The following is a 21327-nucleotide window of genomic DNA, read 5'->3' on the forward strand; positions in this document are numbered from 1 at the left end:
AGGAAGCATCTTCTTCAGCTTTAGTATCCACCTCTAGCATTTTTACACATATCCAATTGATCTAAATCCCCTGATAAACAAAACACACAAACAAATCAAAACGGTATTTTATATAGATTAATTGAGCACTAAAAAAAAAGGAACTTGATGTTTTTTCCCCCCACCCTGAAATTGAAACACACTACTAGAATCGAGTTCATTGAGGACATAAAATCCCGTCGTAAACCCATCATAAAGGTTCATTTATGAATGCATTTTCCATCCAGAGCCCGTCCTAGAAAGGGGCCGTCGTAGAATGTATAACCTGTTATAATCCCATCGCAAAAGCCAATTACCAAGGGCTAAAATCCCGTCATTAAAGCCATTTACGACGGGCAAAAATCTCTTTACAAATTCCATTTATGACAGGACAACCCTGTTGTACTTTTATCATTTACAAACCTGCTCCAACAACTCAAACAAAACAAACAGAACGACTGCTACGATAAACAAAGCAAACAGGCTTTTATATGTAACCAGCCAATTAAATCAAACAAGAACAAAGCAAATTTGTATCATAAACTTGCTTACACTCTTTTTTTTCATAGACTTAAATAATCCTCAGTTACACTACTTGAGAAATCTCAAATCTAAGTGATATAATTAGTTTGCCAGATAAACAAATTAATCTAATTTTATTTAACAATATGACATAAGTCACCAAACTTCAAATCATTAGAAGGAGAAGAGACGACACACATAAAATCATTAGAAGGAGAATACAAACCTGCTAGTATAGAATTCAAGGCAGCCTGGTGATATTGTATAAAGTACTGCAGAAAAGAATGTCGAGATTCAGAGAGTGTAATAAACAAAACAAATAGAGCGACTGCTATGATGGTAACCATAGATTGATCAAAAGGCCTTGATATCATGCATGTCAGCATTGATACACCTAGGAGTGTCGAAAAGAGGGATGATACCACTAGGTTGTAGAGAAGTACCTATTGAGAAACACCAGTGCAAAATTTGTAATAATTTCCATCACCATTAGTGGTAGTTAAGTAACTTCTTGAATGCCAGCCAAAGAATGGGAAAGGGATGTAATAAAATGAATAGATTTAGCAGAATAACCCCCTATAAAAACAAGAAGAAATACATTTCATGGGTTTCTGCATGGCAGCATCTACTGCATCATGGATTTCAGAATTGTGTAATTCATAAAAGCTGCTCCACTTCTGGAACTCTCGAGTTGTAGTAAAACAACTCTAACAGAGCAAATAGATGAGACTAAGGCTATGTTTGGATAACAAAAAATGGAAGGAAAGGAAGGGAAGAAAAAGGGAGGGAGACAAACTTCCTTGTTTGGATAAAATGTTGGGGGAGGGAAGGGGAGGGGGAGGGAGGGATCCATTTTCCCTCCTCCTTTAATAAAGACCATCCCTTCAAAATTGGAGAGATTTGGAGGGAAAATGAAGCTCATCATTTCCTCCACTTTCCCTTCCTCCCCCTTCCTCCTATTTCCCTCCCTTCCATTTCCCTTCTAATTTGTTATCCAAACATAGCATAATGAACTACTTACGGGGAATTATGTGTTTCACAAAGATGGTACGCCAAAACTACTCCACCCTTAACTATATCATTCTATCCTCATTATATGGAAGATATTGTGACTGATAAACAGCAAGGACACAACCCAAGTCGGGTTAAGATAATGGTGCTGCTAAGGTTTTATGTCCAAGATAAAATTCTTAGATGTAAGGTTCTTCTATTTGCAGGTATAAATTTGTAGGATAATTAAGCAATAACGCAACACTAGCCATAACAATTCACTTGATTATTAATTCGATTAACTTAATGAACATCATTATCTCTCGGCTTTTAATTTATGATTCGAATCAAGTACAACAAGCACACAATAGTGCGACAACAAGTGGCCAGCAGCAGTATTATCACAAAAACAGGAAGGGATGAAATAGTAGGGTAGCAACAGAGGGAAATACTAGGGAAGCAACAACATAACGACTGCATTTTACCATCAAATAAATTTACATATATACAAGTTTCGAAAACAAATCGAATACGAGACACTGTTAAGTGAAACAAAAGCTACTAATAGAAATCCATGAATACACACGCTTACACAAGCAACATCATTGAGCTAATGATAAGTGACTTTTATGCCACTTTTTAGGGTGTTTATTGAGTCGTTTTTCGGCTTATTTTTCCAATAATTTAACCCTTTTTGTCCTTTATTTCTTTATTTACTTATTCTCGTCTTTTATCTTGTTTTTGAGTATTTAAGTAGTTTTTAATAGTTTTTAGCTTATTTTCTTAATTTATTTAATTTATCTTATTTTCTTTGTTTTTATTTTGATCTCCATGCTTTGGTTTTGTAGGAATTATGCGCCGAAAGAAAGAGGATTTCAAGAAGCCAAGTTATCTGTTGTGCGCGGGGTGCTGTGCGGCTTATGCGCGGGCTCACATGTGAGGCTGTGCGGGCGCGCAGCCCTGTCAGAACCCGCACAGCCAGACTGAAGAAACAGAGCAAAACCAGAGAGTTTGCGCGACCCTATGCGCGACCGCTGTGCGGGCGCACTTACCTTTGCGCGGGCGCGCATGACTTATGTGCGGGCGCACTTATTTTCCCCGTACCCACAAAGTTGCGGCCGCACACTACGATGAGAGGGCGCACACACCTGTGTGCGGGCGCACAGGACTCATGTGCGGGCGCGCACGACTGGGTTTACGATTTATTTGCGCCTTGTTGTCCAAGTCTCTTTTTTTTGGGGGGAGCCACATATATATAGACGGGACTCTTTGTAAAAAGGGGGCTCTATTATGCTATTTTCTTAGTTAGTTTAGGAGAGCTTCTCTCTCTTAGGGTTAGATTAGGAGTTTCTCTCTCTAGTTTAGGAGTAGTTTAGAGAGAGAAAGCTTGGATTTTTCATGGAGTTTTTGGGATTTTGAAGAAGCAAATTTGTGGATTTTTCCTCTCATAAATTCAATGAGTTTTCCTAACTTTCTCTCACCTTTATTGCTTTCATTTATTATTGTTTTTGCTTATTTATTTGTTTATTTGAGTAGATTAATTAGTTTAGTTGTTGATTCTTGCTTTTATTATTATTTTACCTTGTTTTCCATATTTTTGTTCATTATGTTAGTTTAGGTTTTGTTCTAGGGAAATGGATGAAGGTTATGTTAATTAATTTAATGATTGATTGTGGTTAGTATGAAATTGTTTCTTGATTATTGTGTATGGATGATGCTTTTATGGATTAGAATCTTTCTAGCTAATTGATTCTATGCTTTTAATTGGTTTTTCAATCAATTGTGCGAAAGTGAGTTGTTTGAGAACCCTAAATTCCTCCATATCTTTGCTAGGCTAGTTGCACGAGAGTGAATTAGTCTAGTAGGATTATTAACATGTTTAATTGCGCGAGAGTGAGTTAAATGTGTAAATCGTCCTAATTGAGGTCATTTTCATCGAATTGTTTGATGTTGTTGAATGCATTGATGTAATTGGATTCCACTTTCCCTAGTTTTAGTTATTTGCTCTTAGTAGTGTTTAATTGAACCTCTCTTACCTCACAAGCTTTCCTAGTAGTCTAATTAGCATAGATTGATACACTTAGTCCTTTTGGGTTCGACCCTTTACTTACCCCTATACTCGTATTAGGGTAGTTTAGGTATTATAAATTGTTAATTTGATTAGGGTTAGTAGAACCAACGACCTATTGAATCCTCGATTAAATTTTGGCGCCGTTGCCGGGGACTAAGGCGTTCATTAGTTTGTGTTGATTAGATTAGCTAGGTTCTTGTATATAATTTGATTTGTGTTTGCTTTTCTTTGTTCTTTGTATAAAAATGGCATGCTTATCTTTTCCTCAATTTGATGGTGAACCCTTCTATGCTTACTTTGAAAGACTAGATGGTTTTCTTAGTTACCATGGGTGTTCTCTTAATGATGCTTGTGGTATAGCTTATTGGGGAATGAATGAGTATACTAGGGGAATGGTTGAGGACATGAATAATAGTAGATTTTGTCATTTGTCTATGCATGATGCGTGGGATTTCTTCACATGGCTTGCTAAGGATTCTTTAGATAGAGAATCTCATGTTTCTTACTTTGATTCTCAATGCCAAGATTCTTTTAATTTTTGCATGAATTCTCTTGATACTTCTTATGTGCCTAGTGATAATCCAAGTATGCAAATTGACACCTTTCCCCCTTATGCTCATTTTGATGAGGTTTGTGCTAATTTTGATGATGTGCAATTTGACTTTGATCATGAACCTCAACCCAATAACATTGAAGCCCAAATTCTTTCTCAAATGCAATATCTCACCCAACAACTCCAAGAGCTTCAAGAGGAACAAAAATTGAGAGAAGTAAGGCTTGCCCAAGTGATGAGTGCTTTGGTTGATGTAAATGGATGTGAGGCACCTCATTTGGAGTGTGAGAGTGTTTTTGAGAATGATGTGGGCCAAGGGTGTGAAGTTGAGGGGAGATTTTCTTGTGATGAGGGGATTTTTGAGGATTTTGATCCTTTTCATTCCCCATTTGAGCTTGAATGCCATCCTTCCCCTTATTTACCCCCTTTGAGAGCTTCCCTTGGGGAGGATGTGAGTGAGCCATCTTCAATTTTGAATGAGGGATTTCATGAGGATGATGATGATGAGTTTGAGCAATCAAGAGAGATTGAAAGTCCCTTGAGTGATGGTAGAAGAGTTTTTAATGAAGAAAATATCGATTTTGAGGTTTCCAACCCCCTTCCCCATCTTGATGAGTCTACCTTGCATGTTTGTGACCCTTCTATCCATGAGTCTTTGGACTCATTTGAGGTTATGGCTAGTATGTTCATTGAAGGTGTAACAAATCATTATAGCCTCTTGAAAGAGTTCATTGGCAATGCTTCATGGGAAAGGGATGAATTTGAGAGAAACCTTTATCCTTTCATGCATGGTTTAGAGACTCTAGGCTTTGAGGATCTTGAGGGAGTTGTTGTTCATCGTTGTGATAGAGAGGAGGATGAGGTTGTTTCTATTGGAGAGTTTTTGTTTGAGGGAGATGAGAGTCAAGAGTATTCTTTTGAGGATTCAATGATTGATTTTCATACCCTCATTAGTGATGTGAGGCTTTGTGAGACCATTGTTTCTCCTCCCCTTCCTCATGTCCCTTTCTCAAGGAAATTTGACCACATCCCCTACTATCCTATTTTCCTCCCCTCTTTTGTCAAAGAGCCTAATGAGGACCCTCTCTTGTTTGATGAGACTTTTCCTTCTCATCCTCCCATTATTGAGGAAATGGATGATTATGCCACCCAAAAAGATTTTGAGGAGGTTTTGCCTTTTTATTCTTTTCCTTATTTTTCTTCTTCTTTCTCTTCTTTTTTTTTTGATTTTTCTTTTGATTTTTCTTCTTTCTTTTGGCATCTTCCTCCTCATTTACGTGCAATAATCTTATTGCACGTCCTCCTCCCGTCATTTGCCTACTTGTTATCATATGAGATGTGTAGTAGTGCATTTGATAAGCTCTTGCGTTCGTTGCAATATTATTTACTAGAGCGGTCTCGCTTGGACGTTAAACAAGCCTTTCTCGGGAAGTAACCCGAGGCTTTTATTGCTTTCATTTTCTTTTCTTTTTAGATTAGATTTTCTCTCATGGAAATGTTTGTGTGTCCTTTTGCTAGGTACATGACTTGATATACACTAATGCATTGGTTTGGATCAAGAATCAAGGAAGTTTGATGCCTATTTTTGCTAGCATATGGAAATCGAGATTCAATTCAAGAGGAAATCGGCTTTGAAAGGTTAAATTGGTTCATTTGCGGGAAGTTACACCCACCAATATCCGGTAACATCTTTCTTAGCTCTTTCTCTAATGGTTGGTAACTCGTTGGACATGTGTTGGTTTGTTGGGTTGATTTCTTTCTTTTCCCCTCCCATGTTTTATATGGTTTATGTTTGAGTATATTGTCTCATTCAAGCTTGGGGGAGGGTATCCTATCATGTTTGGTGGGATGTTGATTCGTTTATGCCATGCACTTGAGTATATGCATTTTCATGTCTTTTCTTATATTTTGAAAAGTCCAAAAAGATTTTTGTTTACTTTCAAGGTAATTTTGGCAAAATGTGTTTTGTTTGTTCTTATTTTGGACATTTTGTTTTGGGACTTGCATTCTTGAATGTTTTTCTTCCTAAGTGGTAAATGTATGCACGGTTTGAGAGTGTCATTGGTTGACTCTAGGATACTATATGCTAAGGTAGTCGGGTTAAGAACTTTTAGGGGTCCATGAAGCCATAGTTCACGGGAATGTGGTAAGATGGAGTTGCTCTCTATAGTGGATTTGAAACCCTTGGTTGGTATTTGTTTGGTTATAATCCCTTGTGAGCTTCATTTGTTCTAGCCTTCATCACCTTGTTGAGCGGCTATTTAGGATCCTTGACTATGCATGTCTTAATCCTTGTTTTGACCTCTAGCTCCCAAGGTCGTGACCGGGCCTCTCTAGGGGAGGAAAAGGGTACCTTTTCTCATTTTTCTTTATCTTCTTTTTATTTTGTTACAAATTTGATTTTCTATTTTGCATCAACCTACTTATTAACCAATTTGAGCCTAATGTTTCCCGCTCTTGTTTAAACCGCATTACAAACCAAATGGCCTATGTGTACCAACCATTTTAGTTAGTGAAGCATAGGCATATGAGGTTTGATTTTTGAGAGTGTTGTTCATGAGCAAGAAAACTTTGTGAATTTGTTTAAGTACGGTATTGAAAGTTGAGCTTGAAAAGAAAATGCAAGAAAAGTTTGAGAAGAAAGATGCAATTCAAGAAAATCAAAGGAAGTTTCAAGAAAAAGCCGTCCATAGTTAAAAAAAAGGCGAGGACATCAAATAAGAGCTAAAAAAATAAAATAAAAAAAATAACACAAATATATTTTAGTTTGGTTTCGTTTTCTACCCTAGTTTAAGCATTGAGGACAATGCTTCGTTCAAGCTTGGGGGGGGAGCGTTCCTTCTTTTTTTTTTGTATATATTGTGTGTTAGTGTTGAGTAAGCTTGGGGGAGATGACATTATTGGTATATTTGTTTGATATTTTGTGACTTCTTGAGTTTGTTTTTGAGAGTAGGCCACTCTTTTGCTTCACTTAGGAAATATCACCAAAATTTTCAAATTTGTACCCCGCCTTAACCCTTAGCCTTATGTTACAACCAAATAAAAACCCTTAGACTTCAGTGGGGTTAAGTCAAAGAACGGTGGAGGGAGATAGACTTCAAACCTATGGAGAGAGTATGCATAGTAGAGATGTCGGGATTACCTTCTCAAAGTTTTTCATTTCTTTATCTTTTTCCGGTTCCTTCGAGGAATCATGAGAAGCTAGCTTAAGGGTTGATTTGAAGCTAGTGGAGAGAACGCGGCCCGTTTGGTTGGGGCTAGGGTGGATTGAGTCCTCACTAGTTCTCTATGCTTAGCATATGTTATGTTTCAATCAACCATTGACATCTTGGAACGTGCATACATTTGTCTATTTAGAAAGGTTTGCATTCATTGGTGTTTGTTCCTATCTTTCTCGTTTTATGTTTCTTTTTCTTTTCTTTTTATTGCCTTGCCTTGGTTTTTATTTAGAGTTGTGGGTTAAACTCTTAGGACACCCTCACGAGAGCACTCGTCCTCTAGGGCGATCTAGGGGTTTAAAGGGCTTGTCATTAGTTGCTAAAAGTGACCGTGATTCCTACGAAAGTGAGTTAGTGTACATTCTTGTCTCCTTTAGTGTCTTAGATTTTCTTGAATAAATCACTCTCCTTCTCTCGTGTTTCATGTTAATTTGCTCGAGGACGAGCAAAAGGTTAGCTTGGGGGAGTTTGATAAGTGACTTTTATGCCACTTTTTAGGGTGTTTATTGAGTCGTTTTTCGGCTTATTTTTCCAATAATTTAACCCTTTTTGTCCTTTATTTCTTTATTTACTTATTCTCGTCTTTTATCTTGTTTTTGAGTATTTAAGTAGTTTTTAATAGTTTTTAGCTTATTTTCTTAATTTATTTAATTTATCTTATTTTCTTTGTTTTTATTTTGATCTCCATGCTTTGGTTTTGTAGGAATTATGCGCCGAAAGAAAGAGGATTTCAAGAAGCCAAGTTATCTGTTGTGCGCGGGGTGCTGTGCGGCTTATGCGCGGGCGCACATGTGAGGCTGTGCGGGCGCGCAGCCCTGTCAGAACCCGCACAGCCAGACTGAAGAAACAGAGCAAAACCATAGAGTTTGCGCGACCCTATGCGCGACCGCTGTGCGGGCGCACTTACCTTTGCGCGGGCGCACTTACCTTTGCGCGGGCGCGCATGACTTATGTGCGGGCGCGCATGACTTATGTGCGGGCGCACTTATTTTCCCCGTACCCACAAAGTTGCGGCCGCACACTACGATGAGAGGGCGCACACACCTGTGTGCGGGCGCACAGGACTCATGTGCGGGCGCGCACGACTGGGTTTACGATTTATTTGCGCCTTGTTGTCCAAGTCTCTTTTTTTTGGGGGGAGCCACATATATATAGACGGGACTCTTTGTAAAAAGGGGGCTCTATTATGCTATTTTCTTAGTTAGTTTAGGAGAGCTTCTCTCTCTTAGGGTTAGATTAGGAGTTTCTCTCTCTAGTTTAGGAGTAGTTTAGAGAGAGAAAGCTTGGATTTTTCATGGAGTTTTTGGGATTTTGAAGAAGCAAATTTGTGGATTTTTCCTCTCATAAATTCAATGAGTTTTCCTAACTTTCTCTCACCTTTATTGCTTTCATTTATTATTGTTTTTGCTTATTTATTTGTTTATTTGAGTAGATTAATTAGTTTAGTTGTTGATTCTTGCTTTTATTATTATTTTACCTTGTTTTCCATATTTTTGTTCATTATGTTAGTTTAGGTTTTGTTCTAGGGAAATGGATGAAGGTTATGTTAATTAATTTAATGATTGATTGTGGTTAGTATGAAATTGTTTCTTGATTATTGTGTATGGATGATGCTTTTATGGATTAGAATCTTTCTAGCTAATTGATTCTATGCTTTTAATTGGTTTTTCAATCAATTGTGCGAAAGTGAGTTGTTTGAGAACCCTAAATTCCTCCATATCTTTGCTAGGCTAGTTGCACGAGAGTGAATTAGTCTAGTAGGATTATTAACATGTTTAATTGCGCGAGAGTGAGTTAAATGTGTAAATCGTCCTAATTGAGGTCATTTTCATCTAATTGTTTGATGTTGTTGAATGCATTGATGTAATTGGATTCCACTTTCCCTAGTTTTAGTTATTTGCTCTTAGTAGTGTTTAATTGAACCTCTCTTACCTCACAAGCTTTCCTAGTAGTCTAATTAGCATAGATTGATACACTTAGTCCTTTTGGGTTCGACCCTTTACTTACCCCTATACTCGTATTAGGGTAGTTTAGGTATTATAAATTGTTAATTTGATTAGGGTTAGTAGAACCAACGACCTATTGAATCCTCGATTAGCTAAACAAGCAGCTTTTGGCAAAAGTAATAATAAAACAAAAACAAAAAAAACAAAAGCCACCCCTTTAGATGGTATGTTACTGAGGCTCCACTGGTGCCTAAGTGTCAACAATGAGTGGTGACCCTGTAATCGCTTAGATCCACCTAACTTCTGAGATAACGAATCAAGGTGATTAAAATCACCCTGAACAAGAATATTAGGGGGCAAAGAATGGAACATGGTATAAAGCTGGTTCCAGACAGCAGAACGCAACTCAAGGTAAGGCGAGCCATACAAAAGGACTAGAGTCCATTCATTCATAGCATAGTGACACACATCTGAGACAGAGAAAATAAAAAAGTTTGGTACATTTCACCCTAACCGACAAGGGTATACTCATTATCCAAAACATTCAAATGTAGCATGTAGAGTAGACTCAATACCATTCCCACAGTTACACACACACCGCGTTAGAGAGAAAATGCATATAATGTAGCCTTTCTCAAACTGCAAAGAAGCCCTTACAGGCCCTCCAAAGTGTCTAAGCTAATTTCTATTATGTGTCCATATTTCCATTTATCATCCACAAGAAGGGAAAAATAAAACCTTTTACAAAAATATTAAGTATAGATATTATGTGTCTAGTATAAACAATACTACAGAAAGGCATATTTTTCTCAAGAAAGGGTATGTATATCCTGTTAACTTCACTGATTCAGCACTACATTTTCCAATTACCACATCGTGGTTCCATCAATGTATAGGTCTCTTATATGATAAGCTGCTGCACAGCTCTCACTAGAACTTCTATCGATGGTTGAAATACTAAGAAGAAATTAGAGGGTATATGATGTTCTAACCAATTGGACGCAATCAGTAGATAGCATAAACAATATATAGCCCCAGAAAAAAAAAATTAATAATGTTGATGGCAAATATATAATCCAATAACAGACACTATTGACATTTATAAACAAGGTAGTTTTCTTCTTAATTGTCTACAATGTACAGCCAAAAACGATTACCTGCATTCCATGTTTTTTTGCACCTTTTGCATCAGCTAGAGGCTGTCATGAAACAATGATCTATTTTAAAATGCAATCTAGCTAGTGAAATCAGTCCTCGAAAACGCATCAGGCATCATATTCATTGATGAAACTGATTAACTTTTTGATCGCTAATGATCGATTAAACCAGTAATTCAAAAGACATGCTTGTCAACCCCACCCTAATAAAAATAACAACTGCAGAAATTAAGCATTCTATTGATCATAAACATTACAAATAAGGTATCAAATGAACTTAGAAAGCAATCATAAATAAAAAAAATTACTGAAAACCCAACAAAAGCAATTACAAACTTAGTGTATTGGGTTTACTTAATCTTACTAATTCCCGGGAAGCATAATGCACAGGACCTAGAAAAATTATGGAAAACGATTATGCAGAATTCTTGGGAAAAAAAAAAGTAGAACTAACTAGAAAATATGGAAAAATATTATGCAGATATCATCAACTAGAACCTAGAAAAATACAGCAAAAAAATGGCAAAATAATGGCAAAATAATTATACGATATACCACTGAATAAAACGTGAGGAACACTCTTCAATTTCTACAAAATTAACAATTATCAAATAAAACCCAAAAAATTCAGGCTAAGCAATATAACCCAATAAAATCAAATATTTTTCAGAACTCAATGCAGATCCGACCTCAAATCACCCATAAAATGCCCAAAAAAAAAAAAAAAAGAACAAAAACAACTAAATCAAGTAATTATTAATACATCAGCTAATTCGCTGATGGTGACTAGATTGAATACAATTTCACTACCCATGGAAACCTCAAATTGATATCACTCATATAAAAAAAGGAAAAAAAATAAATTAAACCAATAGAAACCACAAATTGATTTGAAAAAACCTAACTTTAGAGAAGTATTAAATTTCAGATCTTGGAGAGAAGGAAATTACCTATGAATTATAAATTTCCCACTTCAGTTGAGAATAGAGTAGGGTAGAAATGGAGTATGGAGTATGGAGTACGGAGTATGGAGCATAAGTGAAGGGTGATTTCCCATTAGAGAAGTTTTAGTGTTTTAGTTCGATTTTTCACATCTTTTTCTTTTCATTTTTTTAATTTCATTTACATGTACTTAGAGGAGTTGGAGGGAGTTTATCCGCCAAAATTACTTCTGGAAGGATGAATTTTCCCACAAAATTTTAACCAAGTTAAATGCTTTATTGATTATGGAGGTAGTTTTCCCACAAAATTTTAACCAAGTTAAATGCTTTATTGATTATGGAGGTAATTTTCCCTCCTAAATTTTCATTTAAAAATTGTAAAATTTATAAACAAATTTATTTGTAATATTGTAATTCCATAACCGAGTTTCTCGTTAAATTTAAGATATTGTACAACAATTACATAGCACTTGAGACATGAATAAATATAAATTTACCCGTTCAAAAATATATGTTTATATATATATATATATATATATATATATATATATATATATATATATATATATATATATATATATATATGTAGTTGTAAAATTGCACTACAATGATAAGACAAGCATATGAATTTGGAAAATTTGATTCAAGTAATATAAATCAATAACAATACACTAAAAGACACACCAGCAATGACACGTGTCATCTTCTGATGTGTCCTTAGTATATATTTTTTTTTTTAAAAAAAACTTTTATAAAATTGATAAAAATATACGTAAAATATTTACTTCCAAAGTTTAGGAAAAAAAAATTGTAGAATAGTACATTTATAAACTTAAATATCTAACCATATCTTTGTATAAATAAATTCTTATATTAGTAATTACTTTTTGATGTATACTATTTATAGTAAAAAGATATCATGAATATATATCTTTCAACTTAACATAGTTGGTGAATGAAAAATTATCATTAATTGATAAAAAAAATGCTATCAAGGTTCAAAATAGAAGAAAGCAATATGATATGAATTCAACAAAGATAAAAAAAATAAAAAAAATAAAAAAATTAAGTAGCTTGATTTAAGATAAAATAAAAAAAAAATTAAATTGATACTCCGTGACAAAGATTGAAAAACCGTGCATGGCACGGGATCTAACCTAGTTTATTAAAATAGTTTAGTTGGGTGGATGTGTAAAACATAAATGATATAATTGAGTAGTAAATATGAGCATATAGTTGAAAAACTGCATACGACGTAATAAGTTGCGATAGCCAAAGACTAAAATATTATGTAGCATTACTAGGTTTACTCTAATCGTATCAACTTTTAATTCGAGATAGTTTACCTTCAATTGAAAACCCTTTTATGAGTCGTACTTGATTAAAATAATTGAAACATGGTTGTTAAAACATCTTATAACAATAAACTAATTACTTTGATAATGTTGTTAGTAAGTTTTTATGGGTCCATTAATTTTTTAAGTTACTCTTTGACTCTTTCTTAGTTTAAATGGTTATTTAAGCCTTTGGTAAACAAATTAAAGGATATATATACATATGTAATAACCTCATCAAATATTCAAATCTTAGTTGTAAGAAAGAATCATAATATTATTCATTACTGATCGACTTTATAGCAATGTTTTATGTTGTTACATGACTTGTACTATGTCTTAGTGATTGATTGCCAAAGTTCACTTTAAAGTCAATTAATAATATTTTAATAACTCAATGAAAGACTTTAATTCAAACTCTATAATGTCAGCTGATTTATTTCATTCTTCACGTATGACAAACGAGAACTTTAACCATCAATAACTGTTATCATAATCTATAAGTAAAAATTATTCTCTGGCTATATATGTTCAAATAAATGAAACATTTTCTTAATTTAATAAATTTTCTCTTTTAATTTTGAAATAATATACTATCTATCTACTTTTTAATTAATTTAACTAACCTTCCTAAAATTCCGTGAAAATTAAAAATTTTCATTTATTTAAACACAAAGGGGGTTCAAATTTAACTATATGAAAGGACGTAATTAGCTTATTGATAGGCTCATAACAAATTTTTACATGAATATGTTTTCCCTTCAAATAATTCATAAAAGATGAGTGATTAATAGCGTAAAACCCAAACATAATCTATTAATCTAGATAGGCAAAACTACACGAACCTAATTACCCGAGCTTTATTTGACCTGGTTAAGCTAAAGTACAACTATTGACATGATGTAGTTTTTTAGTGGCATGGTGCGTTCATCCTTGTAAATGTGACGTAATATAATTACTAATTGACTAATTTGAATTTATCTTAAAGTATCTAGAATAACTTATGTATACATCCAGTGTACAATAATTTACAGTACATCAAGGGTCACTTTTATAAAATTTAGGGTCAATTTTAAAATTTTTTGGGTAACTTTTATCAATAATGAATAAATACTTCGTAACTTTTATTTATGTTAGGGTAACTGTTATTCATACTAGGGTAACTTTGGCTCAATTTAGGATAACAGATGTACAATATTTTGTTGTACATCCGATTTATTTAAAAGTTTGTCAAGTATCTGTCCAAAATTGACCCGATCTGAACATCACTTTGTCCAATATATATCGAGACCGAAGATTTATGCAACTTCTAAAGGTTAAACTAGTGTACGATGTAGTATTGCATACATTTTTTTTTTTAGAGAATTGACAACACATTATATTATTATTATAATTATATTATAATATCATTAATAAATATTTCCCATAAGGTAAAAAAAATAATAATACAGCAAAATCAAAACACAGAACCCAAAACTAATTAGGCGCTTAAAATCACTTTCATGTTTAATTAGCCGCCAATATTAAACAAAAGAAATAAAAAATAAAAATCATCTAAACATTGTAAAACCTTGTTTTATTTGAGAGTTGAGACTCAGAGCAGTTCGCACCCAAACGCTAAAGAGTGAAAGGAAAATTCGTTGGATTCGTGTAAAGACCAATTACAAGACAAATTCCTTCAATTCGTTGAAAGACCAAGGTAAGATAGTATCCATAATTCGTTTTTGTTAGCTTTCACGTTTTATTGTATGTAATCTATGGTAATTTAACTATTTTGTGATTTTGGGGTGAATTCTATGTTCAATTGATTTGTATTATTTAATTTTCTTAAATTCGAATGGTATCATAATTGTTTTAGATTAATTAATTCGATTTTTGTAAATTAAAGGTTAATTGAATTGATTTTTTTGGGTATCATCTGTTCTATTTTTTTAGGTCAATTATGTGATAATTAATTTGTAATTTGCTTTCTTTGTTCATATTAGTTCTTTGCATGCGCTGGTAATTGATATGTTTGCTTTGGATTCTTGTGAACAAATCAATTTAGAAATATGATATGCACAAAATCTGATATGTTGCTTGTATGCGATGATACATTGGTTCTGATCAGTCTACTGCTTGTAAAATTGATATGTTCTTCTTAACTAATATGTTGTTTGCATCTGGTGAAATATTTATTATGATGCTAGATAAAATTGATATGTTTTTTCTTAACTGCTATGTTGTTTTGATGTGCTTATATATGCTTATGATCAGTCTAATAGGATATGTGGGGAGGGGTTACATTTGATGGGGCAGATCTGACATTGTCATCTTGCAATGGCTAGAATGCCACATTACTAACTGGATTTGTCGGGGTTCTTTTTTAAGACATTGAGATGTATTTTTCCCCGGACCTGTGTACAATTAAGCGATACATTATGTTTACTAAATATCTTCTCCTTGTCTTCTCATTTCTTTTAATTATTCTCTGAAGTCATTATACTACAAAACTCAGTTAACTAAGGTCTAGTCAGATCAAAATCATAGATCAAAAGAAGGAATACATCAACTTTTGCACTAAAAGCACTCAAAGTTCTTTTAAAAAAATAGTAGTTGCTAGCTCATCGTGACCTTATAATGTGGCATTTAGTTGGCAATGTGGCATTCTAGCCATCGTGACTTATGTATGACTACTGAATAATTTTTTTTTTTAATTATTATTATGATTATTACTTTTCAATTTTTTTAATAACTAGCTCTCTTTGCATTCATAGCTTTTATTTCCCCATGGATACTCTGGATGTTCACAAGAGGTTAGAGTGGATGAGGTGTGCTAATAGGACAGACAATCTATATATAAATGGAGTTAATTCTTTTCTTCAATTTGCTTTTGGTGACTTAGAAACAAATAGTGATTTAGGAGAGGAGGAAAATAAGGTACCTTGCCCTTGTAACCGATGCAACAATGGTCCACATAAAACAAGGGATGAAATTTACACCGACTTGATAGTGAATGGAATCGTGCAAGGTTATGTTCGTTGGATCTATCATGGTGGAATTCAAACCCCCACAAAAGAAAAGTAGAAATGATTTGGGAGATAATGCTCATGATGATATATTTAGAATGATCCATGATAGGTTTAATCCTGGAGTCTCTAATAATGATGAAATAGATGACATGTTAGATGAGGAGCAACAACCTAATGAGTTTGATCAACCTAGATATAAAAAGGACACAAAAGAGGCAAAAATGTTTGAAAATTTAATGAGTGATGCTCAACAAACTTTATACCCCGGGTGTAATGAATTCTCTAAGTTGTCATTCATTTTGAAGTTATTCCAAATCAAATGTATGGATGGCATGACTAATAAAGCTTTTACTAGTATGCTTCATATGTTCAAGAATGCTTTGCCTAAAGGTGCTGATTTGCCATCAAATTGTTATGAAGCACGTAAGATGATTACTAATCTTGGTTTCGATTATGAAAAAATAGAAGCATGTGAAAATGATTGTATGCTATTTTGGAAAGAGAATGCTAACCTGGAAACATGTTCCATATGCGATACTAAGCGTGATAAAGCTTCTCCTAAAGTGCTACACTATTTCCCACTAACTTCGAGGTTGCAAAGGCTATTCATGTCGTCCAAAACTGCAAATGAGATGAGGTGGCACTCTGATAAACGAGAAGATGACGGAGTACTTAGACACCCAGCGGATAGTGAAGCTTGGAAGCATTTAGATAAAGAATATCCTACTTTTTCTACAGAGACTCGTAACGTCAGGTTGGGTTTAGCAAGTGATGGATTCAATCCATTTGGCGGGCTTAGAAGTGACTATAGTATATGGCCTGTAGTGGTTGTTGTGTACAATCTCCCTCCATGGATGTGTATGAAACAACCTTACACAATACTATCTTTGTTAATTCCAGGGAAAGTGGACCGGGAAATAACATTGATGTGTATTTGCAACCATTAATCGAGGAGTTAAAAGAATTGTGGGAAACCGGAGCTCAGACTTATGATGCTTCAAGGAATGAGTACTTTCAAATGCGTGCTTCATTGTTATGGACCATAAATGATTTTCCTGCGTATGCAAACTTTTCTGGGTGGTCTACCAAAGGCTATAAAGCATGTCCTCATTGTATGAAAGAAACTAGCTCTGCTCGGCTACCAAACCAGGGGAAATGTTGTTACATGGACAATCGTCAATTTCTACCTAACAATCATAAATGGAGAGATAATAAATCCTTTAATGGGAAAGTAGAAAAAAGAGGTCCTCCTAAAAAATTATCTTCCAATGAGATTTTAGAACAACTTAAAGACCTTGAAGGCATGAAATTTGGTAAAACAATGAAATTGCCAAAGAGGGATGATAATTGGAAGAAGAAAAGCATTTTTTTTGAACTGACGTATTGGAGTAACCTCTTACTTCGTCACAATCTTGATGTCATGCATATTGAAAAAAATGTGCTTGACAATATTCTTGGTACATTGCTAGATATTGATGGGAAGTCAAAAGACAATCTAAAGGCTAGACATGATTTAAAGCATTTGAAGGTTATGAAACATCTTGCTCCAATACTAAGAGCTGGAAAGTGGCATATTCCTCCGGCACTATACACCTTGTCTAAGGCACAAAAGGAAAAAGTGTGTAAGTTTTTAGAGAATTTAAAGGTTCCCGATGGATATTCTTCTAACATTTCTAAATGTATAAACTTCGATAAGCGTAAAATATATGGTCTAAAGACCCATGATTGTCATGTGCTTATGGAACAACTATTGCCACTTGCAATTTGTGGGGTGTCCATACCCAAAGTTTACGATGTGATAGTGAAGTTGAGTACATTTTTCAAGGACTTGTGTTCTAAGACATTGAAAGTGAAAGATTTGGAAAATCTAGAACGTGAAATTGTAGTCACCTTGTGTGAAATGGAGAAAATATTTCTTCCATCTTTTTTCACCATCATGGTCCACTTGTGTCTTCACCTAGCTACGGAAGCTAAAATTGGTGGACCAGTACAATATCGTTGGATGTATCCGATAGAAAGGTACTCCTTATGCATTTCAAATTTGATTTTATAATTTTTATTAACTCTTGTAAATTTTTTTTCTTTAAAAAAAATTGTTATTTTTGTAGGCTCTTACGTAGATTTAAATGCTATGTTCGCAATAAAAGTAGGCCAGAGGGTTCCATCGCAGAAGGTTACATCATTGAGGAGTGCATGTACTTTTGTTCAAAGTACTTGAATGAAATCGAGACGAAATTTAATCAACCTAAGAGGAATGATGATGCGGAAAATGATGGCTACAAGGGTCTATCAATTTTTGCATCGTCAGGTGTTCCTTTAGGGAAGGCTAAATGTAGGTCTCTTAGTGAAGAGGAGTTAACACAAGTTCGAGAATATGTACTTAAGAATTGTGATGAAGCACAAACTTATTTAGAGTATGATATTTTTCTTTTTTATTTATAATAAAACATCAAGTACACTTTCCCATGATTATTTTGTAATAACTATTCTTTTGAATTTCAGTGAATATGAAGAGTCCACATCAAACAAAAATTTAGTTGATTGGTTTCGCGATCGGGTATTTTTTAATATCAACTGTAGTTATTTTTTTAATTATAATTACAATACTAGTCTAAGTTTTTTAGCTAAAATTCTATTTATTGTTAGGTCATCGATTTGCCTAATGATGGCAAAGACCAGGTGGTGAAAGATTTGAAAACATTGGCTTTAGGTCCTTCGAATGGTGTTCAATGCTTCAATGGGATTCTTGCAAATGGATTTAGATTCCACACAAAGAATACAGAAATGAAAAGGGTACACCAAAATAGTGGTGTTACAGTTAAAGGCATTGCTAGGCATATGAAAAAAGATTACTACGGGATTCTCACTAATATACTTGAGATACAATATCTAGATGGAAAACGTGTAGTTTTGTTTCATTGTGATTGGTGGGATGTCAATAGGGTAGGAAGAGGAGTCAAAGTTGATAAACATGGCAATGTGAGTGTTAATAGTCTTTGTTCATTGCGTACTAAAGAACCCTTTGTGCTCATGTCTCAAGCTCAACAAGTCTTCTATGTTAGTGATGGACTTGATCCCGATTGGCTAGTTGTTGTGAAGACCCATCCAAGGCATCACTATAATGTTGTAGAAAAGGAAGGGACTGAAAGTGAAGAAGATGCATTGCAACAACTACAACCTGAAGGTGCTCACTTCTCAAACTCAAGTAATTTGCAAGAGACTCATGATCCATTTGTTGAAATAAGAGATGATATTGGTGAAATGATCGTAGATGCTACCAAGGAAAATCAACCCAAAGATCTAAATGATATGGACTTACAAACATTAGATGACGACAATTTGCTAGAGGATGATGATGAGGATGACAGTGAGAGTGACCAGGAGAGCGACGATGATGATATTGATATTGCTTAATTTTTTTTTTTTTGCTTTTTTTTTTGTTATTTAAGCACGAATTGTATCTGTTGATACACATATCCATGAGTTTCTGAAAAACCTTTGTAGTTATAATTACTTATTTTTTCACACTTTGCATTCGTGTTTTTATTGGCTTATTTGAATAGATATATCTCAGGTTGCCTTTGTTTTATGAGCAGTTATTGATAAATGGTCAATAGTATCTGACAGCACTTGGACACCATGTGTAGTAGCTGGCATCATCTTTGCATTAGGGATGTAGTGGATGGTAGTTGATTAGATTAGGCAGTTAGATCAATATGCTTTACAGTTCTGCAATTGTAAATTTGTCTAACCCTATTTTTTTTTTAACTTTTGTAAATGCAGATGAATGAGTATGAAAAAAAGAGGCTTCTTACAATAGAAGCCAACAAAAACAGACTCAAGTCTTTGGGCATAAAACGAATCGCATCCTCTTTGACAAGCTTGGTTGAAGGGACAAAAAAAAAAAGAAAAAAAAAGAAAGAAAAAATGCTAGCATGGAAGATGATGAATATGTTCCCACAAATGATGAGCTTGAGGTTCAAGAACGTGAAATAGCATCTCAAATTAGGTTTACAAGAAAGGTATAATTTGAACTTATAAGTATGATTTATTTAGTTTTTCAATCAACCTGTATAGTTCTTGGTATTTTTTGTTAATTAATTTGTATCAGGCTAACATAAGACATTTCGGAGAAGGAAATAAAAAAGGCAATTTCATTCCACCAATGTCAGTGAAAAAGTTTCTAAAGACGAACAAGAAAGCACAAGAAACAATGGCCATGGATATCTTAGAAAAAGGTACTTCATTCTTGAATTTGGTTGTTAGCTTATTACTTTCAATTTGATTTTATTGGTTCCTTTCTAATTGGTTCAGAGAGCTATTTGAAAGATCTAAGTTTTATTTGGCTAAATGTTCCATTTTAGTTTCGTAGTAGACTAGCAGTATTGGAAATTTAAAAGATCTAAGCTCTCTTTGGCTGAATGTTTCATTTTAGTTTCATAGCAGTATTGGAAATTAAATAATAATATGAGATAAGCTGATTTGCTGAAGCCGATAATAGAAATAAAAAGAACACAAATTTAGCTTTAGTTAGGTAGGGGAATGACTGTGTTGCAAGCAGGTAGGGGAAATGGGCAGGTGCTTGTGAAGAGAGTGGGTAGGTGCATGTGTAGACAGGGGGGAAGTTGTAGGTTTGAGGGTGTTGGGGCATGTGCAGGGAGGTAAGGGAAAAGTTGCAGGGGCTGGGTCAAGTGCAGCAGGGAGGAAATTTCAAGGAAGGGGGCAGGTGCAGCAAGGGGCTGATTTACAACTCCAGCTAATCGCTAGTCTGTTTTCCTAATTCCTGGAAAAAGGGATCATCGATTATTGACTTGCTATAGACTAAGTAATCTTGCTGTAAACTAATAAAACAGTGAAATGAAAGAGAGGAAAGCTTGAGGATTTTTTTATTGAAATTGATAATAACGGCTACAAACCTACTGCTAATGCTACCACACTAAAGGTGGAATCTTGGAAGCTATACTACTACTACTACTACTACACTAGATTAATTGTAAAACTCACATAATCTTTTTCATTCTCTCTTTCCCCTTAAATACTAAGAATTCCCCTTTCCCTCATGTAACCTAGCAATTAAAACAAGCTATTACTACTGCCCTGCTCCTGTATTCTTGCGCCTGCTCCTGCTGATCCATTGCATGACTTTATTGTTGTTACAACGTGTGTTACTATAGTATTGTTTTCCTATTTTAGCCTTTTACAATAAAATGATTAGCAGTTAATGAGCATGACTTCGACTTAGTGAGCTAAACTTCATGACCTTATAGTTTTATAGATTCAATTCATAAGAATATTTATTGTGTAACTCCAGGTTTAATAATTGCCCGACCAATTTTCAGTTCTTAAATCCAAGCATAGGGATATGATGTATTTCAGAGTTCGTATAAGTTGTCTTCCTATCCTTGCAATTGTAGCTAATACTTTGTCCTCCTGCAATGTTGTTGCTTTTCAAAAGTAATTATAAAAAATAAAATTCTAGCATTTGGTCTATGTAGTGAAGAGCTGGCATCCAACTTAAATATTTGCTTTTTAAAAATGCTTCTTAGTATGCTGCACAACCAGCAAA

At 34.4% G+C, this 21327-nt stretch overlaps 1 protein-coding gene across 1 annotated transcript; it reads left to right on the forward strand.

Moving 5' to 3' along the window:
- Positions 1-15781: 15781 nt before the first annotated feature.
- Positions 15782-19175, forward strand: LOC145627818 (uncharacterized). Its single transcript, XM_081680163.1, has 5 exons — positions 15782-16515; positions 16662-17780; positions 17870-18175; positions 18264-18318; positions 18408-19175. The coding sequence occupies exons 1-5, from the start codon at positions 15782-15784 to the stop codon at positions 19173-19175; spliced, it is 2982 nt and encodes a 993-aa protein (XP_081536289.1).
- Positions 19176-21327: the final 2152 nt, after the last annotated feature.

Source organism: Chenopodium album, chromosome 4 (assembly GCF_948465745.1).
Source record: "Chenopodium album chromosome 4, dcCheAlbu1.1, whole genome shotgun sequence".
Classification (NCBI taxonomy): Eukaryota; Viridiplantae; Streptophyta; class Magnoliopsida; order Caryophyllales; family Amaranthaceae; genus Chenopodium; species Chenopodium album.